At 37.1% G+C, this 27,264-nt stretch overlaps 1 protein-coding gene across 2 annotated transcripts in view; it reads left to right on the forward strand.

The window, feature by feature from the left end:
* Positions 1 to 27,264, forward strand: part of LOC131439595 (ribosomal protein S6 kinase alpha-5) — a 72,801-nt gene that overhangs the window by 5,827 nt on the left and 39,710 nt on the right. Inside the window, exons 1-2 of one of the 2 annotated variants that reach the window (XM_058610814.1) lie at positions 4,072 to 4,502; positions 8,993 to 9,980. In XM_058610814.1, the coding sequence (XP_058466797.1) occupies positions 9,203 to 9,980 (778 nt within the window). In that variant the 5' untranslated portion in view covers positions 4,072 to 4,502; positions 8,993 to 9,202. Of the gene's footprint in view, positions 1 to 4,071; positions 4,503 to 8,992; positions 9,981 to 27,264 lie in introns of those variants that run through there. The other variant, XM_058610812.1, reaches the window with a different exon arrangement.

A 27,264-nucleotide genomic window follows, 5' to 3' on the forward strand; every position in this document is an offset into this window, starting at 1 on the left:
TGTATGAATTGAATTTGGAATATAGACATCATATGAATTTCTAATGAACCATTGAAACTATTTACACTCATTCTTATTTGACCAATTCTGCACCACTTTTTCATCTTTTTTTTATTCAATAATATAATATAATATTAAGGCACACTGCTTAAGCTCTAAGATGCCAAGGGTATTTTCTATTCTTAATTATCATCTAACATAAAACTAGAATAGTCTCATTATGTAATGTAGTATCGGGGTCGCGTATTGTCGAGAATCCAGCTTTCAGCTGGCGATCGGTAGTGGCCGGTGAATTGAATTTAGCATGAGAGTCTTCCAGATGGCGTTGGTAATTATCTATGTTGGCCGCATTTTTCGGTCCGTGTGGGTCCGCCAGGCTACGAAGGCCCCCCGGGTGGCTGATCATCGACTGGAGCGGTCTTCCGTGGGTGGTGATGTTACGGAAGAGAATGAATAAAAGTAAATATTATGGGAAACGGGGTAAAAAGGGGGTGTGGGAACAAAATGTTTGAAAACGACAGAGATCTAATCAGTTGCCATCGAGATGGTGAAGAAACAGGGATAGGGGGAACGAAAAAGTTAGTGACAAAAAAATATGTTAGTGACAATAAGATGGTGGACAGGGACGGGGATCGAGAGAATCGGGTGAATGTTAGTGTCGAACCTGTGGGTGGAGTTTATACTTTCTGAGCGAGGAATAACACATTACACTTGAGGAAATGATATATGAGAAGCATATATGAACTATCCCGACTCGTCAACACATCCCGAACCGGAACCTCAGGCAGTCTACCTAGGGCCCTGAGAGATTCCAGTAGCTTTGACCTGGCGTCGCGATACACTACGCACGACCACACGACATACTCGATGTCCTGATAACCGTCACCACAGGTGCAAAGCCCGTTCTCCACGATCCCGATACGCCGGAGATGTGCGTTGAATGTATAGTGATTTGACATGAGTCGTGACATAACGCGAATGAAATCATGACTCACGTTCATCCCCTTGAACCAAGGTTTCGTCGATACCTTAGGGATAATGGACTGTAGCCATCGTCCCAGTTCGTCATTCGTCCATGAAGTTTGCCAACTTTCGAGAGTTTTCTGACGAGAAATACTGAAAAATTCATTGAATCAGATTGGTCTTTCATAAATATCACCTTCTAATGCGCCCACCTTAGCCAATGAGTCTGCCTTTTCATTGCCCGGAATGGAACAATGCGAAGGGACCCGGACTAACGATATTGAATAAGACCGTCCAGATAAAGTTCTCAAGTGTTCCCGTATTTTCCCCAGGAAATAAGGGGGATACTTTCCTGGCTTCATTGCCCGGAGAGCTTCTATTGAGCTTAGACTGTCCGTGACAATGAAGTAATGGTCTTTGGGCAAGGTTTCAATGATCTCGAGGGTGTACTGAATAGCAGCTAATTCTGCGACGTAAACTGAAGCCGGATCACTGAGTTTGTACGAAGCGGTGATGTTTTGATTGAAGATACCGAAGCTTGTGGACTTGTTGATGTTTGATCCGTCAGTATAAAACATATTTTCACAGTTGACTGTTCTAAATTTGTTATTAAAATTATTAGCGGCCACTTGAGGGCGTTCGTGATCCGGAATTCTACAAATCTCTTCCTTCATGGATGTGTCGAAAAACACAGCAGAATCAAAAGTATCCAAGAAATGAGCACGGTTGGAAGCAAACGAAAAAGGATTAATATTCTGAGCCATGTAATCAAAATACAAGGACATAAAACGGGTTTGAGAGTTAAGCTCAACTAACCTTTCGAAGTTTTCAATCACCAGAGGATTCAAAATGTCGCATCGAATGAGCAAACGATATGAGAGATCCCAGAACCGGTTTTTCAATGGAAAAACGCCCGCGAGCACTTCGAGGCTCATCGTATGAGTCGATTGCATGCAACCCAAGGCAATACGCAAACAACGATACTGAATTCTTTCCTGCTTGATGAAATGAGTGTTCGCCACGGATCGGAAGCAGAAGCATCCGTATTCCATCACGAACAATATCGTTGTTTGATACAACCTGATTAGGTCTCCTGGGTGGGCACCCCACCATGATCCGGTTATTGTACGAAGAAAGTTAATTCTTTGCTGGCATTTTTGTTTTAGATACCTAACATGACATCCCCAGGTGCTTTTGGAGTCGAACCAGACCCCGAGATATTTAAATGTGAAGACCTGAGCTATGGTTTCACCCCTTAGTTGAAGCTGTAATTGTGCTGGTTCTCGCTTCCTCGAAAATACAACCAGCTCAGTTTTCTCCGTAGAGAACTCGATACCCATTTGAAGAGCCCATGTCGACAAGTTGTCGAGAGTATCTTGTAATGGTCCTTGGAGATCGGCAGTTTTGAATCCTATAATAGACACAACGCTGTCGTCGGTAAGTTGTCTTAGCGTGCAAGATGTGTTGATGTATCCATCAATGTTGTTTACGTAAAAGTTGTATAAAAGGGGGTTTAAGCATGAGCCCTGAGGAAGACTCATGTAGCTGAATCGTATTGTCGACAAATCACCATGCGTGAAGTACATGTGTTAAAATTTTCATCTTCTCACTTTCGTTTTCTTTCTCACAAATCTCACAAGAACTGAATGATGCACTAATCACATAGTTTTTGCAACTGATAGATTGTAATGGAATTGTTTTTCGCAATGATATATTACCCACATGTCTATATAAATTTGTCATGAATACATTTTACTCAGGACCGTTCTCAGAAAGTTTTTTTAAGTATCGAAGCCCACTATTTGCGACTCATTGCCCACCTGTTAACAATTTCGAGTTTACTATCCACTGAAAATAAGCTAATGCCCACTAGTGGGCTGTAGAGACCAGTTTGGGATTCCCTGGTTTATAAAGTTTCCGCCGAACTTGTACGTGGCACATATATCTTCAAATTGTTTCGTTCATTTCGATTGAAGTATATCAAATCCAATTGGGTAAGATTCCAGAGAGTGGCTTATTAGAGTGGTTCGTCCTTATTCAATGTTAATTTCTTTAATCTTTCATTCATTTGATAAATATTTCAAAACAACCTAGAAAGTCTATTGGATTTCACGCCATACGAAGCTTCTCAGATAAATACTGAAGTAAGCGTTTTTTCATTTTTTAAAATTTGGTTTAGCTGGTGTCTGCAATTCCGTTAAAGTTTTGAGTTTTACATTAGATCACCGAAATAGGCCTTCAATCTTCGTTGTCTCCATTGAGGTAAACAGTCGAAAAACAAGAGTAATCTCTTGGTCGCCATAATTAGATAACGATAAATCATACTCCCTAGCCTTAGTGTGTAGACCTTCGGTTGATCATTTCACGATAACAATTAATTTTGCTCGGTACTGCTTAACCAAGTTGTTGTTGTTTTTGTGTGCCAACCAGACAGAGTTATACAAAGTCACTCGTCCTACTCGTACATATTGGGACTCGCATATCGTGACAGCAGTAGGGTATGGTATGGTATGGTATGAAAACAAGCCACAGTGCAATGCAAATACTCCTATCTCACGACGACTGTCTCCGCTATTCTCACTGTCAGTCAGGAGGCTTAGTGGTGTGGGTAGTGTAGTGTCCTAATGCCGTGTAGAAGGGTAACGGTCTGTAACGACACGGTTTCGGACAAACATCGATGTACGTACTACTAATACAGTGTAGTGAAATGAAAAAATAAAAGTTCAGTGTTGTCACTTTCTCTTCGAATCATTCGTATCACGGATACTATTTCTAACTTTCGTGATATGGTTCTATGCAGAACCAAATAACACCCAGTAGTTTGTAGGGGATGTTCCGAAAAGTTGGTTGTCATCCATTGGAAATATTGTGAGTGATAGGATTCTTTTCTCTGAATTTCAGTAAATGTAAAGTATTTACAATCATTGATAATCTATCGCAATTTTTTAGAACACGTGCAACAATTAACCAACCCATCTTGCAACACTTGCTGTAGTGTCATCAGTAACGAAAGTGTTTGTGCAATTGTGGATGAGTGTTTCATATACTAAGCTTCGAAGGGATGGGATCTACTGTGTCTCTAGTATGTACTACAAAGCGATCAGACACAACAACAAAACCCACACGATGAAACTGGACCCCTCCTCCCCTTTCCGTTTTTCACGCTCTGCTGAGAGTACATTCTATGTGTTGGTACCTTTTTTTCGTTCACTTACACACAACACCCGAAAGGCGACTACCACCATAGCACTACTAGACCTGCTGGGGATGGGATGACCACCAGTTACTTTAATCGGATTTTCAACGTTCCTCGAGACGGTCGTTTTTGTTTTTGATGGGTGCCACGCGCGCGATTTTTCCCAAATGAATGATCTGTGTTTTGCTCTGTAACATAAGGTATTAAAACAGTCAAGGACCTTTTTGCAAGTGATCGGTTGTATGAGAATTTTTTTTTCTTGTATTTGGATTTATTGCATCAGACCAGAAAACGGGTGTCCGTGAGCAGTGTTTTTTTTTTCTCGCCGTGGATGAAGACGAAGGTTGGTTAAATTGAAATCTTTCTTCGCATCTTAGCACTGGTACGGGACGGTATGGAATGCGAGTTGGGAAGGAACGGATAACCGTCTCGCACTAAGTGAAGAACACTATATAACTGTATCACTCTCGATGTCGTGTCCCAATTTGCTGCCGACCAGAAACAAACAGAGCGAAGCGGTTTTGTGCTTTTTAGCTGTTCGTTCATATCGGAAACTCTTGTTGTCTGGTGTAAATTGAAGTATGTGCGTATATTCGAAAGGAAGTGTGTGCGAAGATGTCTCACGTAGCAGCTGATAATGACGGATTCTTTCCGAATGTGGGAGTAACAGTGAAAATAGGGAGAATATGCAGCCGGTGTGATTGTGTCCATTTTGGGTAGTGACCAACACAGCCCACTGGGGCTTGAAGCTGGAAGCGACTAAAAACACAATTTGGAGTCTCGATCAAAACAATAGAACACTTTTATATTATTTATTTTATTTCAACTGTTGTTATAGTGATTCTAAATTCATCAAGAGCTGAACTCTACTGTGTGTGTTTATTTTTTTATTTTTTCGTCTTCAACTCATCAGGGTACAGCAGTTCATGTTGAACTGTTACGCCACTCAGCAGTTTGACATAAATCGCTAAGCAGACGTAAAGTTATCTCTACTTGAAACACTCTTATTGTACCAAAGCACTGTGTTTTTTCTACTGATGAAGTGCCGAACGTAAAGAAGTTTTCGACATGCAGATTGTTCTCAGTTAGTATTAATCTCGGGGTTTGGTTCGAGTCGAAGACAAAACGAAAAATTGAAAAAAGTCATGTGCCTTTAGTACAAACCAGTTCCTTGCGATCAAATCCCTAGATAACTACTGTGTGTGATGGCATGACTGATTTTTACAGGTTTACATTCAAATTAATGGTCTTTAGATTGCATACATAATTTCTGAATTTCATCTGAACTTGACTCCCATTTTCAGAATTACAATGTGCTGAGTATCAAAAATTTCAAACCGTATTATAAAACGCACCGGTACGTACATGGACTGGTACGGAAACAGAAAACACAATACCGCCTCTACGAACGAAGCACGCTGTGTGGTCCTATGAAAAACTTCCGATTCCGGCAGGATAAAGAGTGTTGCACATTTCAAGTATTTATACAGAGTAGTGTTGCAAAATACGGAAAAATGGTGTTGCTTGGGGTTCATGCGTTATGAGTCGGCTGCGAAGTCTGTTGAAACAAAAAGGTCAAATTCCAAGACTTTGTTTGCTTTGGAGGCTCAAATCAGTTTCAATTGATAGGCATTGCCAGTTGACGGCCAAACGTATTCATTCCGGTATCAGTCGCATTTTTACAAACTTATATCGGATTTTTACAAATTTATATTTAAATCAATGGTCTTATGATTTCAAACATAACTCCTGAGTTTCATCTGGATCTGACTTCCGGTGACAGAATTACAATGTGATGAATGTCAAAAATTTTAAACCATTTTATTAAGCGCACCGGCACGTAACACATGCGCTGGTACGGAGGAAGGAAATACAACACCGTCTCTACGAACGAAGCACGCTGTGTTTTTGTTGTTCGATTTCGTACACGCTGTAAAAAAAACGAACATCAACACCGAACTGACACTGACCGACAGACTGACAGCACAGGCACGAATGCATGTTACCGGTGTGTGAGTTTTGTTGAACACGGTGCTGAGGTAGAGACAAATCATAGCTACCTTACTTGATATGCATCCGAATGACAAAAAGAATTTCAATGGATTCAAATCTATTTAAATAGATTTTGCATAAAATGTATACAGCCCGAATACAGTAATTTCGCACCAGTGGCTTAATGATGTTAATACTGTGACCAAAATTGATTGAAAATCCAATCACAAAACATATTCAATGCAGCTGATTCAAAAATAATACCCTGTTTGGCTAGCATTTTATATGCAAAAGTAACAGAAGTGCAGAATTTCACTTGATTCGTTTAGTTTGGAATAATTGGATCAATTTTTTCAAAATATTTTTTTTGAGATGATACTAATTTTCGACGTTTCATGCAATTCCAAGACCTAAGTATAAAAGTATAGTAGCTTTATTTCAATTTGATTCGTTATAAATATCAAGTCGTCATGAACTTAGTTTAACTTTTTATCAGTATACCATTAAAGTCAAACTGACGAAGAAAATAATATTTGCAAAAATAATCTACAAAGAAACGGGATTCCAACCTGCAACTTTCTTCTATCTGGAAAAACTGTTTTTGCAATTGAACTATTCTGAATTTCATCGAATACAGCTCGGAAAGCTGAGTTCGTTTTTTTTCGCAAGATATCCATCTATTATTTTATTTGTCAGAATTTTCCAACTCTGTGTCCAAACAATCGAGTAATCAATATCATTCTTTAATCAAAGGGAAATTGTATGAGTCTGGGTTTTAAAACTGTACACAGTTTTTATTGCAAAAGTGTATGACATCGATTGGATAACTCACTACATACATATGCTACCTATCAGTATTCATCCTGGATGCCTCATAATACTGTTTGTTGACACTATAAGAATGCGATAAGTCTGAGTGGGCGGATCCTTCGAACGATGATTTGTTGGAATTAGGGTAACGGCGCCCTATTTCATCTGAGCTCCATCTCATAACTTTGAACATGAATCATTTTTCAACGTACCTGAACCAAACTGTGAAATTTTTGGTGGGGATTTTTGTCACACTTTCCATTGAAAAAATGAATTTAAATCCTTCAGCGATCGTTTTTTTCCATTTAAAGATAAATTCACTTTCCAATTTAGAAGTTGAATTTGATTCTGTCCAACCCAGGAGCGATATTTTTATAAGACAATAGTGCCATAGAAAATTCCATCATTAAAAAGGGTCCATTAATGGAGCCATTATTTGGAGTTTCAAGTTTTACAGTTCGTCATGTTTCTGAATATTTACTTATTTATTCGCTTCAAAACATGATCACTATTTCACATAATCACACCACTATTCAATGTTGGATGACTTCATAATTAGTAATGATCACTTTTCACTTGTTCAATCAACGATTGAAAACTTCCAAAATTACCCGCTAAGCAATAAAAATCTTCAAGATTATGATATGAAAATTTGCAAATCATTCACTTGACTGTATCTTGTTTTTATCTCATTTCCTATCGCAAGGTTGCCGAGTTTTCTCAAAATGTTATCAACAAAAATTGTTTTTCTTCTTTGAATTACCTCAAAAAGTATCGTGTGTTGTCTTACAGTTGGCATAAGGCCCTTTTTATAAGAATTCTGAAATTTTGAGCCTGAGAGTGTAATAGTGCAATATTTTGTCTGGATTGCTATCGAAATTGTTAATTAAAAAGATGAATGATAGGATGAATTAAAATCCATTGAGATGAAATTAGGAACAGAGCAGTAAACATTTCAGAAGTATTGTTAGCTGTTTCTTAAATATAAGTTTGATTTCCAAGAAGTGTGGGAACAAGATGAATTAATCAGAAATTCGAAATATTCATAGTGATTTTACTGACTAAATTAGGGTTTTTGAGGTACCGTCCTTACAAATGAGATGAAATAGTGAGCCGTTACCCTATATTGAATGATCATTTTACCATCCGAGATTCCTGCTCCAACTTCTCCCATTACCGACCAATACAATTACCGATAGTATGTTCCACTACGACAGTTTCAAATTTGTTCTCATCTGTCCAAAATTTCTTACTCTCTTGGATCATAACCAAATTTTTGCTATTGAAAGAACAGTGCTTTCCTAATAATTTGCAGTCAAAAGCGCCCTTACACGTGAATTATATTTGTCATTTTTAATGATGACTAAGTAATGATATTACAAATTTGCATAGAAAACTCGTCATTTCTGCACCATACACGTTCATTAAGATGATATTATTTTTTAGTAATGACACTTTTAATGAGCGTGTACAGCGGCATAAACAACAACGTGAAATGCTGCAGAAATAATAAGTTTTAGGCTCCACAAAAAATAATCCAACGGATTCAAATCGAGACTAATAGCTCACCAAACTCGGCTCGCTATTGGGGTATAGTTTAGCATGCAGTGTGGCATGTGGCACCATCCGGGTAGAGCCACATGTCAATCGGGTCGAATTTTATTACTTTGGCTTTTCTCGATTGAACATGTATAAACTTCTCTAAACAGTCAACCTTTTTCGGGATGCATTGTTAGCTGTTGAATTGCCTCCGGTTGCTCTTCATTTCGAACTCGACAATGAAATTTTGGAATGTTAGGAAATCGGATTCAGTCTTTTCAACTTTTCAATGTCTCTTGTCTAGGATGGCAAACCAAACAGAGTATTTTTGACATTTGAACGTGGCGTGAATGACGCGTGAATTCTATAGTATTTTTTTCAAAATTAACTATGTGAGTTTCGTTAAAAGAGAGATACGATTATTATTACTATCACCATAACTCAAATTTTTATGCTATAACTCTAATACATTTTTCTTCTCACTTTTTACAGATTCCACCGTGTGTGACAAATAGTAAGCGAATTACTAGGAATATATTACGGTGTAAATTGTATAATATTATAAAAGAAAAATCATTACAATGACAGTGCTATCAAGTGTATAAGTGGTATATAAGCCGAGAAGCCGATAGTGAATAGTTCCAATAGTGCAAAGTGTCGCGGGTGAATCGGTGCATTTAACAAGCGTCCCGGCTCCCAACAATGAGTCGTAATCGCGCCAAAGGTGGCGCGACGACGTCCGTATCGAAGAAACACCACGAGGAATATTTTGCGTCCTCCTCGGTCGCATCCTCCGTAGCAGTCCACCAGAGCCTTATGAAAGATTTGAAGATTACTTCCGGTCACAGCAGTGGCAGTAGCGGAGGAAGCAGCAGCCCTAGTAAACATTCTTCCCGGCACCTGCATCGTCCGCTGAAGGCAGACTACTCGGCGTACTACGATAAGTACTATCCGCAGCAGCTGCCGGAACAGAAGCGTAAGGGTGCCTGTGATTCCATTGAACCACCAGATTTAATCAATCAGATTGTGGCGGATCAGCAGAGGAAGTTTTTGCAACAGGCCGCCGCTCGGAAAAAGCTGCTAGAACAGAACGCAGCGGTGAGCAGCAGTAGTAGTAGCTACAGTCACAACAGTAAGTATCATCAGGTTCGCGAAGCAGCAGTTATCATCGACTCGGAAGATTCGGATAACGGAGCTGGTGCCAGTGGCAACGATAGTGGCAGCGATGGCGAAACACAGCCTCACCGGGCACACCTTAATAAACAACAGCTGGAACGAAAACACGAAAACGGTACCGATCCCGAGGAGGATGATGACGAGGAGGACGACGAACAGGAGGAGGACGAAGAGCAAGAGCAAAAAATGCCAGAATCACCGAAAAAACGTAGTGAGAAAAGCAGTAGCAGTGTCATCTATAACGGAACTATCATCGATAAGGACGGTCTGGAGATGATCAAGATCTCCACCATTAACACCAAAGGTGAGTGTCATTTAGTTACCACTGACAAATAGACCAATAAGAATACACTAAATATTTCATTTGGCACCACATCAGTCTGGAGTAGAATGAACCTACACAACTCTGTGATTGTAGACCATAGAGGTACAGTGCAGCATTGATCATCTCAACGCGAGATATGATCTTTTAGTAAATTTCATTATGTGATTTGTGAATCACACAGTGAGTTCCGCATTGTAGACGAAAATAAAAATAGTATCCCACTAGTGGTAGTTTCTAGCAAACACAGACATACCACAAACAAAAACCGCTTACACTTTCAACCGAAAGCTTTCGCTTCGCCGCCCTTCACTGTTATGGCCTTTGGCTGAAACACGTTGAAATTTCCACCAGCCACAAAGTCTCAGCTGGTTGGTTGGTGAACGAATTGAGTTTCTTGAAATGCTTGTTTTTTTGTGTGTGTATAGACGATTAACAGTACATACCAACAGCAGCAGCAGCATACAGTGTGGGAAACGAAAACCGATCAAAGCAGGAAATTAAATAAACCGCTACGATTGCATCCGTGTCCGTGAGACATACGAAAGGAAAGGAAAGACGAATCAACTTTGCTGAAGAAGAAATGTAATACAATTGTGGTTGCGGAATCGGAAGAATTCAAAAAATAACGAATGAAATCGAATCAAAAAGCTAGCTCTTTTGCGAGAGGCAGTGCTGCCAGGCTCATCGGATGGAGAACTAAAACGATGTTGTTTTTAGTTATTTGTGTGTATAATTATCAAAATTTGTTTTTCACATAGCTAAAGTTCTAAATTCCTAAGTGAAAAAGATTTCGAAATAACTTCGAATCACTTTACGGGAAACCAAATTTGAATCTACTGGTATAATTTGTTGCTCAAACTTCGTTGTTTTTTAAACTTCACCACGGTAAACCATAATAGTAAACCTATATGACTGATCGAAACTGCGTTAAATCACACGATCTAGGCGGTTAATTGACAAGCCCAAATCGTGAAATAAACTGTTCACCGAAGACGGTTCTTAATTTGGTCATTGTTTCGCGTGCCGTGTGGGATGTGGCACCGTCTTGTTGAAACCACATGTCGGGCATGTCAATGGCAATTCTTCCATTTCGGACAAACAAAATCTTCAATCATCACATGGTAGCGCTTGCCATTCACAGTAACGTTGTAAGTCGATTCATGATTAAATTATAGAGCAAACTGAACAAGTTTGACAATGATACAAGACACGATTCATGTGTGATGTGTCAAAAATAGTGTTGCCTTAAAGATACCAGCAAATAATCACCCTTTAAATCCATTACTATCGAAACGGAAACCGAATTTGAAACGAATTTTAAATACACTTCTGTAACACGACCGCAAACCGAACTTTTTTTTTAACTACCTGAAGGAAATGGATTATAGCTCACAATCCATTTCGCACCCTCTCATTTTGCTCCTATCGCAGAAGGCGGTTACAGTCAGACGACGGCGTTTTTACCAATTGCCACCATTGGTACATAAAGAGGCTGTGGTCCACTAGGAACTTGGTAGTATCTACTATCTTTCTATAGGCATGATCAACCTAAAGGCCGTGTGGAATCCAGTAGCAAAAAAACTACAAGGATCACCCCCATGGGGTTGTTCGAGCCATTGATGTGGAACGAGACAAACAAAATTTCTAATGATCTTCAATCAAAAAGTTCTATCAATCGTCACACTTTTGAATCCGCAATTGCACGAGAGTCTGCTTAGATTGATCTTGATTAGGCACCAACACCGAACATCGTTTATCTTGATTTGTATTTGTTTTATAGCCGATGAAATTACACCAATATCCCAAATGCATGCAATTATATCTTTATACATACTTGCGATTTGGATATTTAAGCTTCTCTCAGTCAAACTTTTGTTCAAGTTTTGTATGCAAGCAGTTATTTTTATAGCGTTAAGTTTCTCTACCATTCTGAAATCTCGGTTGAAGCGATAAACTTTTTCTCATTCTCAATCGAATTCATCTTATATGAATTAGAAATTAATCTTAAGAACTCAAAATTCATCCTGGGGTTGTCAATTTCTCAGGCGAAACGACATAACATGCAATTTCACCCGAGCTTGCATGACGCAAAGATCAGAGCATACCAATTAAAGCTTCAAATCGTTTTATGGCACTTTTTGTCTTGCTGTCTAGCAACAACCTACCTCTAGCATGCTACGCGTAGGACTGAAACGTTAGTTATAATTTCGCTTCTATTTATAGATTCGCGTGCTTCCAGCAGCTTCGCTTTTTCATCGATTGACCAATCAGAGCGATGCTTTCCCTTCGATATATCGCTTAGCAGAGTTACCATTTTAAAATCTGTGTTTCAACTTAAAAAATCGGCAAAAAAATCTGTGTATATGGTAACTCTGTCGCTTACTCCTTCAAAACCGTCGTCTAAGGCAGGGAAATCCGGTATGCCGGAGATTTTTAACAGACAAAATAGTACACTGCTCGCTACTAATCAAAATTTCAATTATATAAAATTGAAAATACGTGGCTTGATGCATTCAAATCGAAACTTAGAAATATTTCCAATCAAATGATGAAATAACATTAATAATTGACACAAAATGAACTGAGCTGTAAGTGTTTAAAACCTGATCACATTTCTACGTGTATTTTTCCTTGAGTTTTTGATTTGCACCCTTATATAGAAAATAAAGATGTGTTCCACATAAAAAAAAAACAAACAAACATAGGATTACTGGGTTCCTACTGCCATGTCGTAAAAGGCCACAATTGCCAGATTTTATGAACGTGAACTTAGAGAGGCATCTCTCGCCGATGATAACGCAAATAGATAAATAATTTGTTGCTTATTAGTTTATAATTAGTTACGGTCATTCTGACTCTGTTGCTCAATTTTTTTTATTATTTTGAGTACTTCGCAAAGTTTATATGAAGTTTACGAAAAACCCCTTCCATACAAGCTTGCAAACAAATCAAAACTAAATGGATAGTGTGTTGTTAATTTTTCTATGTTTCATTGGAACTATTATGGATACGGGAGTTTGAAAAAAGCATAACAGTTTCATTCGTATTCACGTCAACCAGTTAAGTCTCTGACATTACCCACCCGCTTTTTTTCATTGAGATAATTTGTGACACAATAACATACTCATTCAGGTTGATTCGGTTGATTCACAAAAGTGTCCTTCAGTGTCCACGTCGCATGGCCGTTACAAAGAAGTTACGAAAAATCAAGCTAAATGAAATAAAAAGATATAAAAAATAAATTGAGTAACAAATGCAAAATTGCCGTAACTAATTAGCAAACCAACAAATTATCCACTGCGTTTCGATTTGCTTTCAAGCTTTTTTAGAAGGGGTGCCTCGTTACCTTCACATAAACTGTCAATGAATGTGAAGTCCTAAAAAATTGAGCAACAAATTCAAAATTCCCGTAACTAATCAGCAACAAATTATTCACCTATTTCTCTTCTCATCGGAGAGAGATGCCACTTGTCATACTGCGTCCGAAACAATCTCATCGAACTTTCCAACGACAGCATTATTTTGAAAAATGGTCCGGTGAATTGGCCTCCGCGTTCGTGTGATTTGACGCCACTCAATTATTTTTTGTGGGAATACGTGAAGTCATTGGTTTGTGTGGATAAACCAGCAACGATTGATGCTTTGGAAACCAATATTGAACGTGAGATTGATGAAATACGCCATCAAATGCTTGAAAAAGTGGTCGGAAATTGGACCTCCAGAATGACCTTTGTGGAAAATAGTCGTGGCAGCCATATGCCCGAAATCATATTTAAATGTTAAGTACCAAGAAATCATCTACCATTTTATAATTTGCCTTTTTTTCTATTCAAATTTTAAATCTGAAAACTCTTAAAAACATCCACACCCACAGAAAAATGGTGCGGAAGCAGAAGTTTTAAGAAATCAATCGAGTACTAAATACACATGGAAAAAAGGCGAACACTTTTTCAAAAATGAAAAAAATTACTAAGATTCTATTCTGTTGCCTGAATGGCTATTTTTCTTCGCACCCTTAACGCTCGACTTGTTTCTTATTCAGAGTATAAACTATCGTTTACAGGGAGGACGAAAAAAAATCGTTTTTTGGGTCAAAATGCATTTATTTCAAATTGAAAAGAATTTAAATATTAATCAAAGTATCGTCTATCGCTATTAAATACTTTTTCCCTATTTCTTCGCGTTTCGCCTTCGGCTAAACGGCTGTAAACTATCGTTTACAGGGAGGACGAAAAAAAATCGTTTTTTGGGTCAAAATGCATTTATTTCAAATTGAAAAGAATTTAAATATTAATCAAAGTATCGTCTATCGCTATTAAATACTTTTTCCCTATTTCTTCGCGTTTCGCCTTCGGCTCATTAGTTCTTAAAGCAGTCCAAATTGAACTACCATCTCGTGCCTGACAGTTCAACTTAAACCGCTAAGCACATTCTGCGACGGCCAGTAATAAACTGTCATTCGTTTACGCCTGAGACGTCAGAAATAATATAACACCTGTGTTATATTATTTAAGGGTTGCATAAATAGTTCAAACTTTGTGTCTGCTTAGCGGTTTAAGTTGAACTGCTAGGCACGAGATGGCAGTTCAATTTGAGCTGCTTTAAGCACTGATGAGCCGAAGGCGAAACGCGAAGAAATAGAAACAAAATATGTGCTTTTTGCACTAACAAAGAAAACCCCTAAATGTACTTTTTCTTACCTCTCAGGCAATTTTCGAATTCCATCCCGAAAAAAATGTCTCGTGATTGAGATGATCCAAGTTTTTGATTTCTGCGAAAAAAATCTACCGATGACCTGCCATACCGTGATGCATCCATCGGAACAACCAGTAATCAAAAGGAACAATATCAGGAAAAAACGGCGGGTGCGGCAAAATGCTCTAATTGAGCGTTTCCAAATATTTTTTCACGACTTTTGCGACATGAGGCCGAGCGTTGTCATACAGGAGAATAACTTCATAATATTTTGCTTGCATTCCGCATTAATTACAGCCTATATCGATCGCCCGTTTTAGTATTGCCTGATTGTAGCAGCTCATAGTACACAACACCCTTTTGGTCCCACCAGAACCATTCGGCTTTGCTATTGATGTTGAGGTCGAAGGCAACAATTGACCGGACATTGCGTAGTAACAATTCGATGTAAAAAAACCCTATCTTTGTTGTCTTTAATTCAGCTGATCGCAAGTGCAAAATGTCAATGTCTCTCGGTTTCAGTTCATAAGTTGGAGTTACGAGTATCAGAAATATTTTCGGCAGGCAACGTATATTCCGACTATGATGAATTTTCAGAAGAGATGAGGTATTGCTAAAGATTTAGAAAAATTTTATTAAAAAATCATGCAAAATAGTCAAGATTGAATGAGATTGTTTCTTGATTTTTTTTATTTATCTTACTGTAACAAATTTCAATCTTCAGTGGGTTTAGTAGGACTTGATTTTATAGTCAGTTGTGGTATTATTGATCATGACTTTTCTTATCATGAACATTCACTCTTTAGAAATTAGTTTTTTGGTTGCATACCACCGCAAAAACTTTCAACACCTCTGAAATTTCAATTGATGCGTTGGAGCCGAGCATGAAAGAACAAGTGACAGCAATTCAAAAAGTTTCGAGGGGGAAATTTCTCGGAAACAATAAATTGGAGACAATAGTTTCACGAAGTTGAAAAGTCTAAAAAACTAAATCTTAACCCGATTTGAGAATATCATCATTGAATCTAAATCGAATTTACCGCCAAAAATTAGATCATGTCAACCGATCGAAGCTCCATCTGCATATGATTGTCCGTATTATCAGTTTTTTTAGAATGCTTTGAAAATTTACTAGTCAATCTTGTGATTCAAGCTTAAAAAGGTAAAATTGAACCCATCTGAGAGTGTTTCTTTTTATTTTTTCAGTAGTGGTGTGCTATCTCGTGTTATTAACAGCAATGAGAATAGGAGAAACAGGATACTGGTTAGGTCGTTTCTTAGAGATATTCCGCATTTTTCATCTTTGCAATGCCTTATTATATTTCTCGTTACTAAAAATTGGGCTAGACTCCGTCGATTATCCGGGGAAAATTTCATCAATGAATCTAATTTTCTTCGGGTTAAACGCTAAGTTTAGGACGCGCGCATGAATTTTATAATCGTGCAGATATTCTAGCGACCGTGCTCAGCTAGGACGTATATTAATATAGTTTAGACTGCGGAGAGGATTCATTTGGTATTTTAACATTTTGGTTAGGGAGTAGATATCAACTAATGATAATCGAGTGATATCTTATCAGTATTTTGACTGTTTATTGAACAAATACAGAAAATAATGAAGTAAATGTATAAATTGATAGCGACAGCCGGCTATCCGGAGTTTTACGAGTTTCGGATGAAACTTCGTTTTTTATTAGGAAGCACATATTAATACAAACCGCGATAAAATTCTCGGTAGCCGGCTGCCCAGAGCAATAAACACATGATAATATTATTCGAAAATTTACTAACAAACAACCCCTTCCTGTGATGCATGTGGGAATGCAGAGGATTCCTCGGTTTCTGGTAGCAACACATGCATTGAACTAACAATCCTTCCTTCCCAAGTAGATCTGCGTTCGGACATGGCTGGCGTCGGTATTGATCAGCATGCAGGGATCAATACAGTCTAAACAATGTGAAACTACGTGCTATTCCCAGGCAGGTTGTTTCAGAAAACATTTTGCGATGGATTAATAGGTTCTGATCAATAATGGAGTAGCAACACACTGGCGGTCTCTAATGTTAATGGTGATGTATTGGCTCAGAGAATATCATAACAGCACCCATGTGCAGGGTTGTTACGGTCGCGCGAATTTCGCGGATTTAGCGCGGTTTCTGCTAAGATTTTGATGTTATGGCGCAGATTTCGCGCGAATTAAAAAAAAAACATCATTCCACATTTGTGAATGATTTGTTCGAATTGAAAAAGTTGCAAATTTTTGAAGCTTATTAGTTTTATGAAACCCTAAAAATTTAAAGATGGGCGAACGTTTCAGTACTTGGTCGAGCTGGCCGAATTGGTGAACTTTCACCTTGATAAAACCAAAATTTACTAGAAGGCGGTTCTAGAAAATGTTCAGTGGATAAAATCTAGATTTTATGCTCTTCGATCTCGAGTGATACAAGTTGCTATTTCAACAGAGGAATTATAAAAACTTTTCGATATATGTGATTGCGTTTTCCCATTCCAATGCAGAAAACGAAAGATTTTCGCACTCAAGGATACTGATGGAAGATATCGTCTTAGTGAAAACACATTCAATAATGCAAGCAACGTAATAAATGAAATACTCTTCAATAATATGGTCACAAATTTTGAGTATTATAAAAATCGAATTCCTGAAGCAAAATTTGCACGACAGGCTTACGAAGCGAAGTCTGACAAGGAAAGAAACGAAGAAGTTCTGGGATTCCATCCGTGGTGATAAGAAATAGTTCTAATAGTTTGTTGGTTCCACTATCCAATATTTTCAATTGTTCATTGCGTTCTGCCATTTTTCCTGAAATATGGAAGAAATCCTATGTGAACCAGAGTATAGTATTCCAATCCGTGGAATTGAGGCTTCCTTCCCCAAATTTAGTAACCTACACTTCCTTAATTTGACCTTCTTTACAACCACGTCTACAAGTAGATTCTATATACATCGATTTCGCTGCTGCGTTCGACAAAATCAATCATCACATAAGGATCTCTAAATCAATCTACTTAAGACTGGGATTAAACGGATCATTTTTGAATTTGCTTCGATCATATCCAACTGGTAATGAAATGATAGTGGAAATAGGAGCCTGTACAACCTCACCATTTGCTGTTACCTCTGGAGTTCCTCAAGGAAGTCACCTTGGACCGTTAATAATTTTATTGTATCTCAACGATCTAAATTTTTCGATCTAGTGTATGACTATTGTTTGCCGATGACTTTCATATTTAAAAATGTTTTTAAATGCTCGGTCATCTCTTTTAGTAGCAAAAATTCTGTATTCAAGTCCGAGTATAATATTTCACAAACTGTTCTCGAACGTGCATCGTTTGTTAAGGACCTGGGTGATCTTCTGGAATCCAAGTTAAATTTTAAAGAGCACATAGAACTTTACTATGTTCTAAACCTCTAAACTATTAGGATTCATTATTCGCGTTACCAAAAAAATCTCTGATGTATATTGCTTGTAAGCTCCGTATTGCTCTTTAGTTCACTCAACTCGAATATGCTGCGATTATCTGGTCACCTTATTACCAAAACGATATCCAACGCATTGAAGCGATTAAACGCAAATTTGTCCGATTAGCTCTCCGACGTCTTCCATGAATATATCCATTAAACTTACCGAGTTACCATGACCGCTGCAAACTGATTGGTCTCGATTTATTATTTGTCCTTCGAGATGTTTGTAAGGCTGGTTTTGTGGCAGACCTACTTCAGTCGCAGATCGATTGCTTAGAGTAATTGCAATTGTTGCAATTAGACATTCGATTCTATTTTTTTCTTCGAATTCCCTATGTTAGAACTAATTATGAATATAACGAGCCGATTGGTAGCATGTGACGCATATTCAACAAATGTTTCAATTCTTTCGACTTTCATTTATCACGTAATATTATCAGGAAATCGTTCCTCATGTTATTGTCTCATTTGATTTAGTTACTATAGAAGCACTAGATTTAAGGAAAACGTATTATTCGTAGGATTGTAATCTGTTGATGCAAAAGATGAGGAGGTTTTATGCCTGCTGGAGAACAAGTTTGACAGAAACTACTTCCAGTGGACTTTTCCCTGATCCAAATAAAAGAGCAAAAGATGAGGAGGAAAAGAAAGACATTTAGAGTAAAATCTGACAACAGGAGGAGGCTCTATTATAATTGAAACTGAAATTAAAAAGAGTAAATCATGTCATGTGGTGGTCATGATCATGATGTGGTCTACCTTAAAATTCTTCTTACCAAAACATGCTTGCCGAGCAAGATGTTGAAGCAAAAAAAATGTCTTCGCTGAAATCTTTTTAACTTCTTTCAATGTAACAATTTTTATTTTTTATTAATTTCCTAAGAACACCGAAAAAGATGTTGAATAAAAATGCAATCATTTTCATGGGGTTTCTCGAAGTGACGTGTTGTATGACTTATTTATTGCGTTCATATGACAAACTTATACAGATTTTTTAATTATATTTAAGTGAATTTTCAAGTTCTGCGGAAATTATCACCTGCATAAAAATAGTTGTCTAACGCTTCACTCGAACGCGTGTTCAGTTTTCAGTTTGTTCGCGGATTTAGCGCGTTTTAGTTTTTGACTTCGCGCGTTTTGATTTTGAAATTAACCCTGCATGTGATATTAAGAAATGGTAAAACAACTAAAAAATAGATGAATGAAAGATAAAATAAGAGGCAAAACGGTGCGGGACCCGAACTGGTAAACATGTTTCAAACCATAAATCGGTTCGACAATTGGAAAACGCAATCTCGAGAGAAACCCGCACCGAACACAGCGCATCGAGCTTGTAAACCGTGTACACCCGGCAAGGTATTATTTTTCGTCTGGTTTAATGTGTGGTTTGATGGTGTAACCAATATTACCAGCTATACGTACACTTCATCGATCAATTTCGTTTTCTCCTTTATAAGATGATAACAGAAAAATACATAATTAGACATTAGACTTTGTTATTTCGCTACATGGATAAATATGTTTTTGGATATGAATATAAGGATCCATATAAGGATATTTTTGATCAATTAAAAATAGGTTTGTATAATTAAAATTTTTTAAATCAATATACTTGATTTCAGAAAGAAAATAAATTATTCAGGGGTTAGCCTATTTGTGCTAAGAGTACATAACCAACCTTGTTTTTCTTGGCGTTTGACTTCGACTCGTCTGTACATAACAGTTTATGTTGATACGTTAAGCCACCTAACAGTTCATGATAAATAATGGTCAATTTCACACACTAATTATGTAAAAAAACGCAAAGAAAAAAAATCGGCGTTCTAAAAAAGTTACTACTCAAATAAAGATTGAGTATGCTAAACATAAACTTTCATTTATTGACGAGCCGAAGACGGACTTCTAGAAGTTATTTTCTCTTTTTGAAGCTCATTCTAGATTTTAAACAAAAGCAAATCTTTGTCCCAACGAAAAACTGATTTGGCAAGGAATCTGGACTCAAAACGATGTTCAAGAAAATGGTCCCTGAAATTGATGATGACAAAACCTCCAACCTGATCCTGATTACAGCTTCTTATTTAAAAAGCAATACTCAAAAATATCTTACATCAATTTCGGGATGTACGGGATATGTGGAGATCTAATATGGTTTTTAAGGGATCGTAGTTACAAGCTGTCTCAAGATATCTAGACACATTTTTATTCCATGAGTCTTAAAAACTATGAGGGTTTCACATACATTATATAACAAAGCGAATGATTTTGTAGACTTAGCGTTAGATAATTCTCCCGCGTGCCGTTTTCAGACAATCCTTCGAAGTGAAGTATAATGGTATTTGCATCATTTGTTTTAATTTCGATGCTGTCTTCGAAATCATTTTTTCCCCGAAAACTCACCACCGCAAATGCCATTCACATGCCTATCTCTCTCTCTCTGTTGGGGAGATACGTATATGATTACTGATAATTCACGTGGCGTAACTTGAATCGTTACGGAGTAAAACCACATACACATGCCTAATTCAGCTTACCAACCCGAGAGTATAATCGATTCGCACACATACAGTCAGCAGACAGAAGATCACGAGTCACGACGTAAGCAAAACAACTCATACTACGCGTCGGAGGCCCGGTTCCTTCACTAACATTCTAACCGGTCGTGGAAAGTGTTATTTATAAAAAAAAACAACAGTTATTTTCACTTTAAATTCACCCACTGGGAGCATCTTTCGCTGGTTGTTGTTTTGCGATGGTTTTCTCGCGACTTATGTTTTTCTCTCTATTCCTTCCTTCCTCTTCTATGTTACATAGGGCGTACAAGTTTGTTACGATGCCGTCGGAGCGGAACCAGTTCAGTAGAGATTCAAAGCCTCTAATACGGGAGATATTTTTAACTTAGTCCCAAGAGAGGGTTACGTACCATAGTGCAACTTGGGGATACTCGTGGAATTATTTTTGGGAGATTTTGCATATCAAAATATAGGCAATTGTGAAATATGGTGCTTAGTCAAAAAATGTCGCGTTTGGCGTCTGTAAGAGAACTTTTTTTTATTTCTTCGTATACTTCATGGAGTCTGTTTAAACGGGCTAACCGAAATCCGTGATCGTATAAGTAATGTAATTTTCAATCAATATGCTGATTAATTGGCCGGCGACATGCTCAAGAAGATATGGCTTTCTTCTGCATATGGTGAGACATCAGACTACCATCAAACCACCAAAGAACCACTGTGTCGGATTCATTTATTTCATTAAATGTAAATGATCGAAGTGAAATACCATCAGGCTCAAGTCCGACATTTTTCATCATAACAACGTTCGACCACATGTTGCGCCATGCGATCGAAATCTAGTTTTAAAAAATTGAGCAAAAATTCTGCCACACCCGCTAGATAGCCCAAAAATGAAACCAATCAACTGTCACTTTTTTCATTCAATGCAGATTCTCTTACCAAATCACCAAATCTAACTTTAGTCGAGAGAATCGAATATCGGATTGACTTTTTTCTTGAACTCAAAAAACAATGCTGCGGATTACTGATGTCACTGGTGATCTTAAGCCGTCTAGCACCCTATCTTCTGTGAAAAAGCAACTGTTGTGATGCTTACCGGGAATCGCTGTTAATCGCCTTATCTATAACAGCGAAAGTGACATTTATCACAAGTGTAGTTTAATGTCATATCACTTCATATAATTGTATAAAAGGGGGAATTATACCAATGGTTTTACATTCATTGACTCTATTGCTAAACAGCACCATCGGCACGACATACTGGAAGTGAACGAGATAGTCAATGTATGCGGGTAGACTTACAGTAGATCCGAATTTGATTATCAGATAGCTTTCATATAATTGCTGTTAAGAAGGCCAAAATGGGTTTTGAGGACCCGGCGCCTTCCAGCAAGAACATCCGGCCTTATAATAAAGAATTTTGCTGTACCAGCTTAAACCCGCCTGATGGTTTGTTTGTTAGAAGGGTGCGTCTTACTCATTTCAGACCTTCAGGGAGAAACACAAAGCTTCCCCCGCGTGACTCAGGTTGGCAATCCACTCCATCATCCAGTCTTTCACTTGTAAGATACCCTGATGCACTCCCCGCCCCTCCCCGTTGTCGATATACTTGAGCATAATTCAATATAATATAATATAATATAATATAAAATTATATAAAAAATATAATATAATAAAATACAAGCTAGTACAAACTTTTTAAAAAAGCTGTGTAAAGCATACTAGTGAAAATCCATTAAAAATCACCGTTGCACACGACTTTGCACGTATGAATGTCTGTTGGATATCTGTTCTCTGTTATATAATATAATATAATATAATATAAGATGATATAACACAGCATAATATAATACAATTTAGCACAATATAATATAACATAATACAATATAACACAATACGTATACTTATAATATTATATAATATAATACAATATAATATGATATAATGCAATGCAGTATAATACCATACAACATAACAAAATATAATATAATAAGATAATATATGAAATAATATGCTATGATACAATCTATAACAGTTGATTTCGCAAAGTAAGTTATGCTCTTCTTTCGTCGCAGTACTGCAGGAAATATAATATTCCTTTTTTGTAATAATAATAATAATAATAACAACAATATATAATACAATGTAATATAATTCAATTCAATATATAACAAATAATGCAACAAACAACATGTTGCAATATACTATATTAAAGCACTTTAGGATGGGCTTCAAACTACAATCCATTTCGCACCCTCTCATTCTGCTACTAAAGCAGAAGGCGATAGCACCCAGTCGATGCTGTTCTATTGTCCAAATGTCATCATAGACGCTCGGGGAGGCATGAGATAGGACTTAGTTATCTCACCATTTGATAACCTTAAACTTTGTACACGTTTTTAGTATGACAAACCTTTCATTTTACACGAATGAAGTGTCCAATATGACTTAATGTTGACATCTTAAAACTTGTTATAACCCAAAAACTGTAAGTTGTGTACAAATCAGAGTGTATGACTTGGAAAACCAACCGTAGAAAAACAAATAAAACCAACGCGAATCTTTTATTTTGTCGTGAATACGACTTACTTTACTATGGGGCGCCTTTTCAAAATTTACCCTCTGAGAGAATGATAAGTTTTTGATCGTGAATATCTCTGTTGTATCTAACGAATCAACATAATTTTTGCTACATGCCATCAGAAATATGATCACAATTTTATGATAAAATTTTCAGTTATGTGACATAATCTCAAATAATTCAAAATTAAACTTTTCTGAAATGTTTGGTATGAACGAGTGTCAAAGAGGATAATTCATAAGGCGCGTTTACTTTCTCGTATTTTTAAAACTCATAGCTCAGTGATCTGTGAAAGGATTTATAAAATCTAAGTACCAATAGAATCGAAGTTTTTCAACTTGAACGTGTATAGCAACAGCATTGAAGTATTTCAATAGTACACTATTTAAAAACCTGTCTCATTTGATCATGTCAACACCAGCCAATCAGAACGCGTTTTACGGAAGAGAACAAAATATCTCCTACTGTACAACAAATCGTTCGAGAAAACTGTTCCGAACAGTGCTTAATATCGTAGTGAGTTCCACAATTTGGTCCTTCTGCAAGGCAGGAATGAATCCCGTACAGCATCCTGATAGTTTCTTTCAATGAAATGCAAATCCAAAATGAAATAATCGACATTAAAATTCTGTATGCGGCTATTTTTATAGCCGTTAGGACCGCCCATTAGTGAAAAAGCTACAAACGAAATCACGTAAAAAGAAACCTTTTAACAAAAATTGAATCAGTTTAGATTCTTTAATTTGTGCACTTTTCGCTGTGCGAAATTCACAGTAATCGAGGAAACGATAATTTTTTTTTCTAGTTAGTTTCTAATGAACTATTATTTATTATTATTAATCCACTAACTCATTGAGGATTTTTTTAGTATTTTTACTCCAAAATATGTCTGATTTTGTGAAAATCACGTGTACAACACGTTTTTGTAGGAATTGTTATTTTTCACAATAACTATAGGTTAAAAAAGTTTGCCACGAACATTAACTTAGCGACGCACCTCTCGCCGATGGTAACGCAAATAGATGAATAATTTGTTGCTAATTAGTAACGGTAATTTTGAATTTGTTTCTCCATAATGTTTTTTTCGAGTACCTCGCTAAGTTCATATAAAGTTAACGAAACATCCCTACCAAATAAGCTTGAAAACAAATCGAAACCCTTTGGATAGTTGCAGATGATAACGGAAATAGAAGAATAATTTATTGCTGATTAGTTACACTAATTTTGAATTTGTTGCTCAATTTTTTTTTCATAAATTTCAATAAAATCCAAATTTCGGTAACTAATTAGCATCAAATAAGCAACAAATCATCCACCGATTTCGTTTTTTTTAAGTTTATGTAAAAGAAAGTACTTCCTCAACTTCATATGAAAAAATTTTAAAAAAATTAAGCAACAAATTTAAAACTACCGTAATTGTTTAGCAAAACTAATAAGCAACAAATTATCCACTCGATTTCGATTTGTTTTCAAGATTACACTGGGGTCTCTTTTTACGCGATTTTTTTTAAATACGGTGACTTTTTACGCGGATTTCCGAAGTTACGCGATTTTTTTATGCAAATTTCCGAAGTTACGCGGATTTCCAAAGTTACGCGGTTTTTTTTTCGGCATAAAAAAAAATTTTCGATTTTGGAAATCTCAAAATTTTTCCCAAAGTCGATTTTCACAAAAAATTTTTTTTTTGAGATTACACCAGATCTGGACGTTTCACGCATTTCTAAGATATTTGGCATCAAACATTTTTTTTCTTTAGTTTGAAGGTTTATTTTTACGCGAATTTTCGAAGTTACGCGATATTTTTACGCAGATTTTGAAGTTACGCGGTTTTTTGCGCGGTTTTTTTACGCGATACGTATCCCCGCGTAAAAAGAGACCTCAGTGTATTTAGGAAGGGGTGCTTTGTTAACTTCAGATGAACTTAGCGAAGTAGTCAAAAATAAATTGAGCAGCAAATTCAAAATTACCGTAACTAATTAGCGACTTATTAACAACAAACTATCTACTGGGTTTCGATTTGTTTTCAAGCTTATTAGGAGGGCTATCTCGTTAACTTCATATGAACTTAGTGTCGTACTTAATTAAATTGAAAAATATGAGTAACAAATTCCTAATTACCGTAACTAATTAGCAAAAAATTATTCATCTATTTCCGTTATCATCAGCGAGAGGTGCCTCGTTAAGTTCATGTTCATGGCACCATACTGTTAAAACCACATTTCGTTCACATCCGTATCTTGAAGATTTGGCAACAAAAATTCATTGATCGTGGTTCTGTATCGATTTCCATTCACGGTAACGCGTCGTCCTTCCTCATTTTTAAAGATACAAGGCTCATAGTTTGCTCCAAACAGTACATTTATCGAGATGCAGATCGGTAATTCTCGAACGGCGTGTGAATTACCTTTGCTCCAAATACGACAAATTTGCTTGTTGACGTATCCATTCAACTAAAAATGCGCCTCATCACTGAAGAGACTTTTACGCTATAAACAGTTTTAACTGATTTTGAAAATAAATTTACACGATTTGGAAGCGTTGTTATGGTGTTTACCTATTCATGATGATTTGCCAGACAATACTGAGTAGAGACGTCGCTTTACACTGTCAAAACAACTTTCAGACAATAGAGTAATAGAGACGATTAAGAATTTTGATTACACGTTCTTCGTTTATATTTTCTAACAGAAAATAGTTCGGGACAGAAGTCAAAGAGAGCAAAAATTTTGCAAATCGACATGGCCTACTATAAGGCACGAAAAGTAAACAAAATGAACACCGTAACGCACGTGGCTAATCTAGCATGACCAGTGCAGCGGCAATGGCCAGTAAAAGTAAGCCCATATAGCACCTGACCGTGTTTGCCGCGAGGGTACTTACTGTTGATAAACACCCAGCTTGTTTATAACATTTGAAGGCTATTTACTATTTGTAGGCAAGTCCAGAGCGTGAGGCTACCTATTGAAACAGTCCGTACAGTAGAAACATGTGAGCAATCCAACCCCCCATACACACACACTCACCCAATCGGTGTTCGTTAGTTTTCCCTTCCGAAGCTTAATAGTGGTTTCACTGTAGATTCTTTCGGCACGTACATGTGTGCCGTTATGCTTGTTTTTCAAGTTCAGTGGAAAGTTTATGTCTCTATACTTCATTCCACCAATTAGAGTGTGCTAGCGGAATATTTCAACTGACGCAGTTTTTTTTCTATAGGATGTATTGCGTGTCCACCGAATAGATACATTTAAGATCGAACGCTTTGTACTCGACCTTAGAAACGAGTTCCAAATCATGAGAAGCTCTGACGACGTCCCACGTATCGCAATACAGTTCAGAGCAAGATAACGAACCGTTCCTTGTTTTACGCAAAGCCCTTATCGGTTGTGGTTGATCATAAACTTCCTTGAACTTGTTGATCTATCCACAACGACCTAGCGATTGTCAGTCAGTCAGTAGTGGTTTATGCGGTGAGTACCGATTCTCACGATATAGGAAATATTATTTCATTTTTTTTTCAACAAACATCTTGTGGCGCTTCATTCTAAAACAATGAAAACGAAAATATTGGCGGAAAGCGTTTGACATTTTCCTACTCGTTTTCGATCTTAGAAACAATTTCGGAAATTCATACTAGACTAGTAGCTCGCAACACCAAACCATTTTCAGATTTTGGGGTATTATATCAGAGTCGAATGTTTGTCTCACTCACTGCTGAGAAAAAATGCATCGAATCGTAGCCGGAGAAAGTTTTCTGCTGCTGCCACCGGTTATGTCACGCAATAAAAGTACGCCAGGCAATGAATAACGCATGAACAAACAAAAAAGAAAGAAATAAATATAGATGAATCTACCGGTGGCACACCATAGTATTGCAAATTATAACACCAATCGAAAGCTTAACTCTTACTAATCTTGTATTTTTCTCTTTCTTGTTTCAGGTAAGTCCACGTACCAACCAGCCGAGAAATGCAGATAAAACAATCGTCTTT

The sequence above is a fragment of the Malaya genurostris genome, chromosome 3 (genome assembly GCF_030247185.1).
Source record: "Malaya genurostris strain Urasoe2022 chromosome 3, Malgen_1.1, whole genome shotgun sequence".
NCBI lineage: Eukaryota > Metazoa > Arthropoda > Insecta > Diptera > Culicidae > Malaya > Malaya genurostris.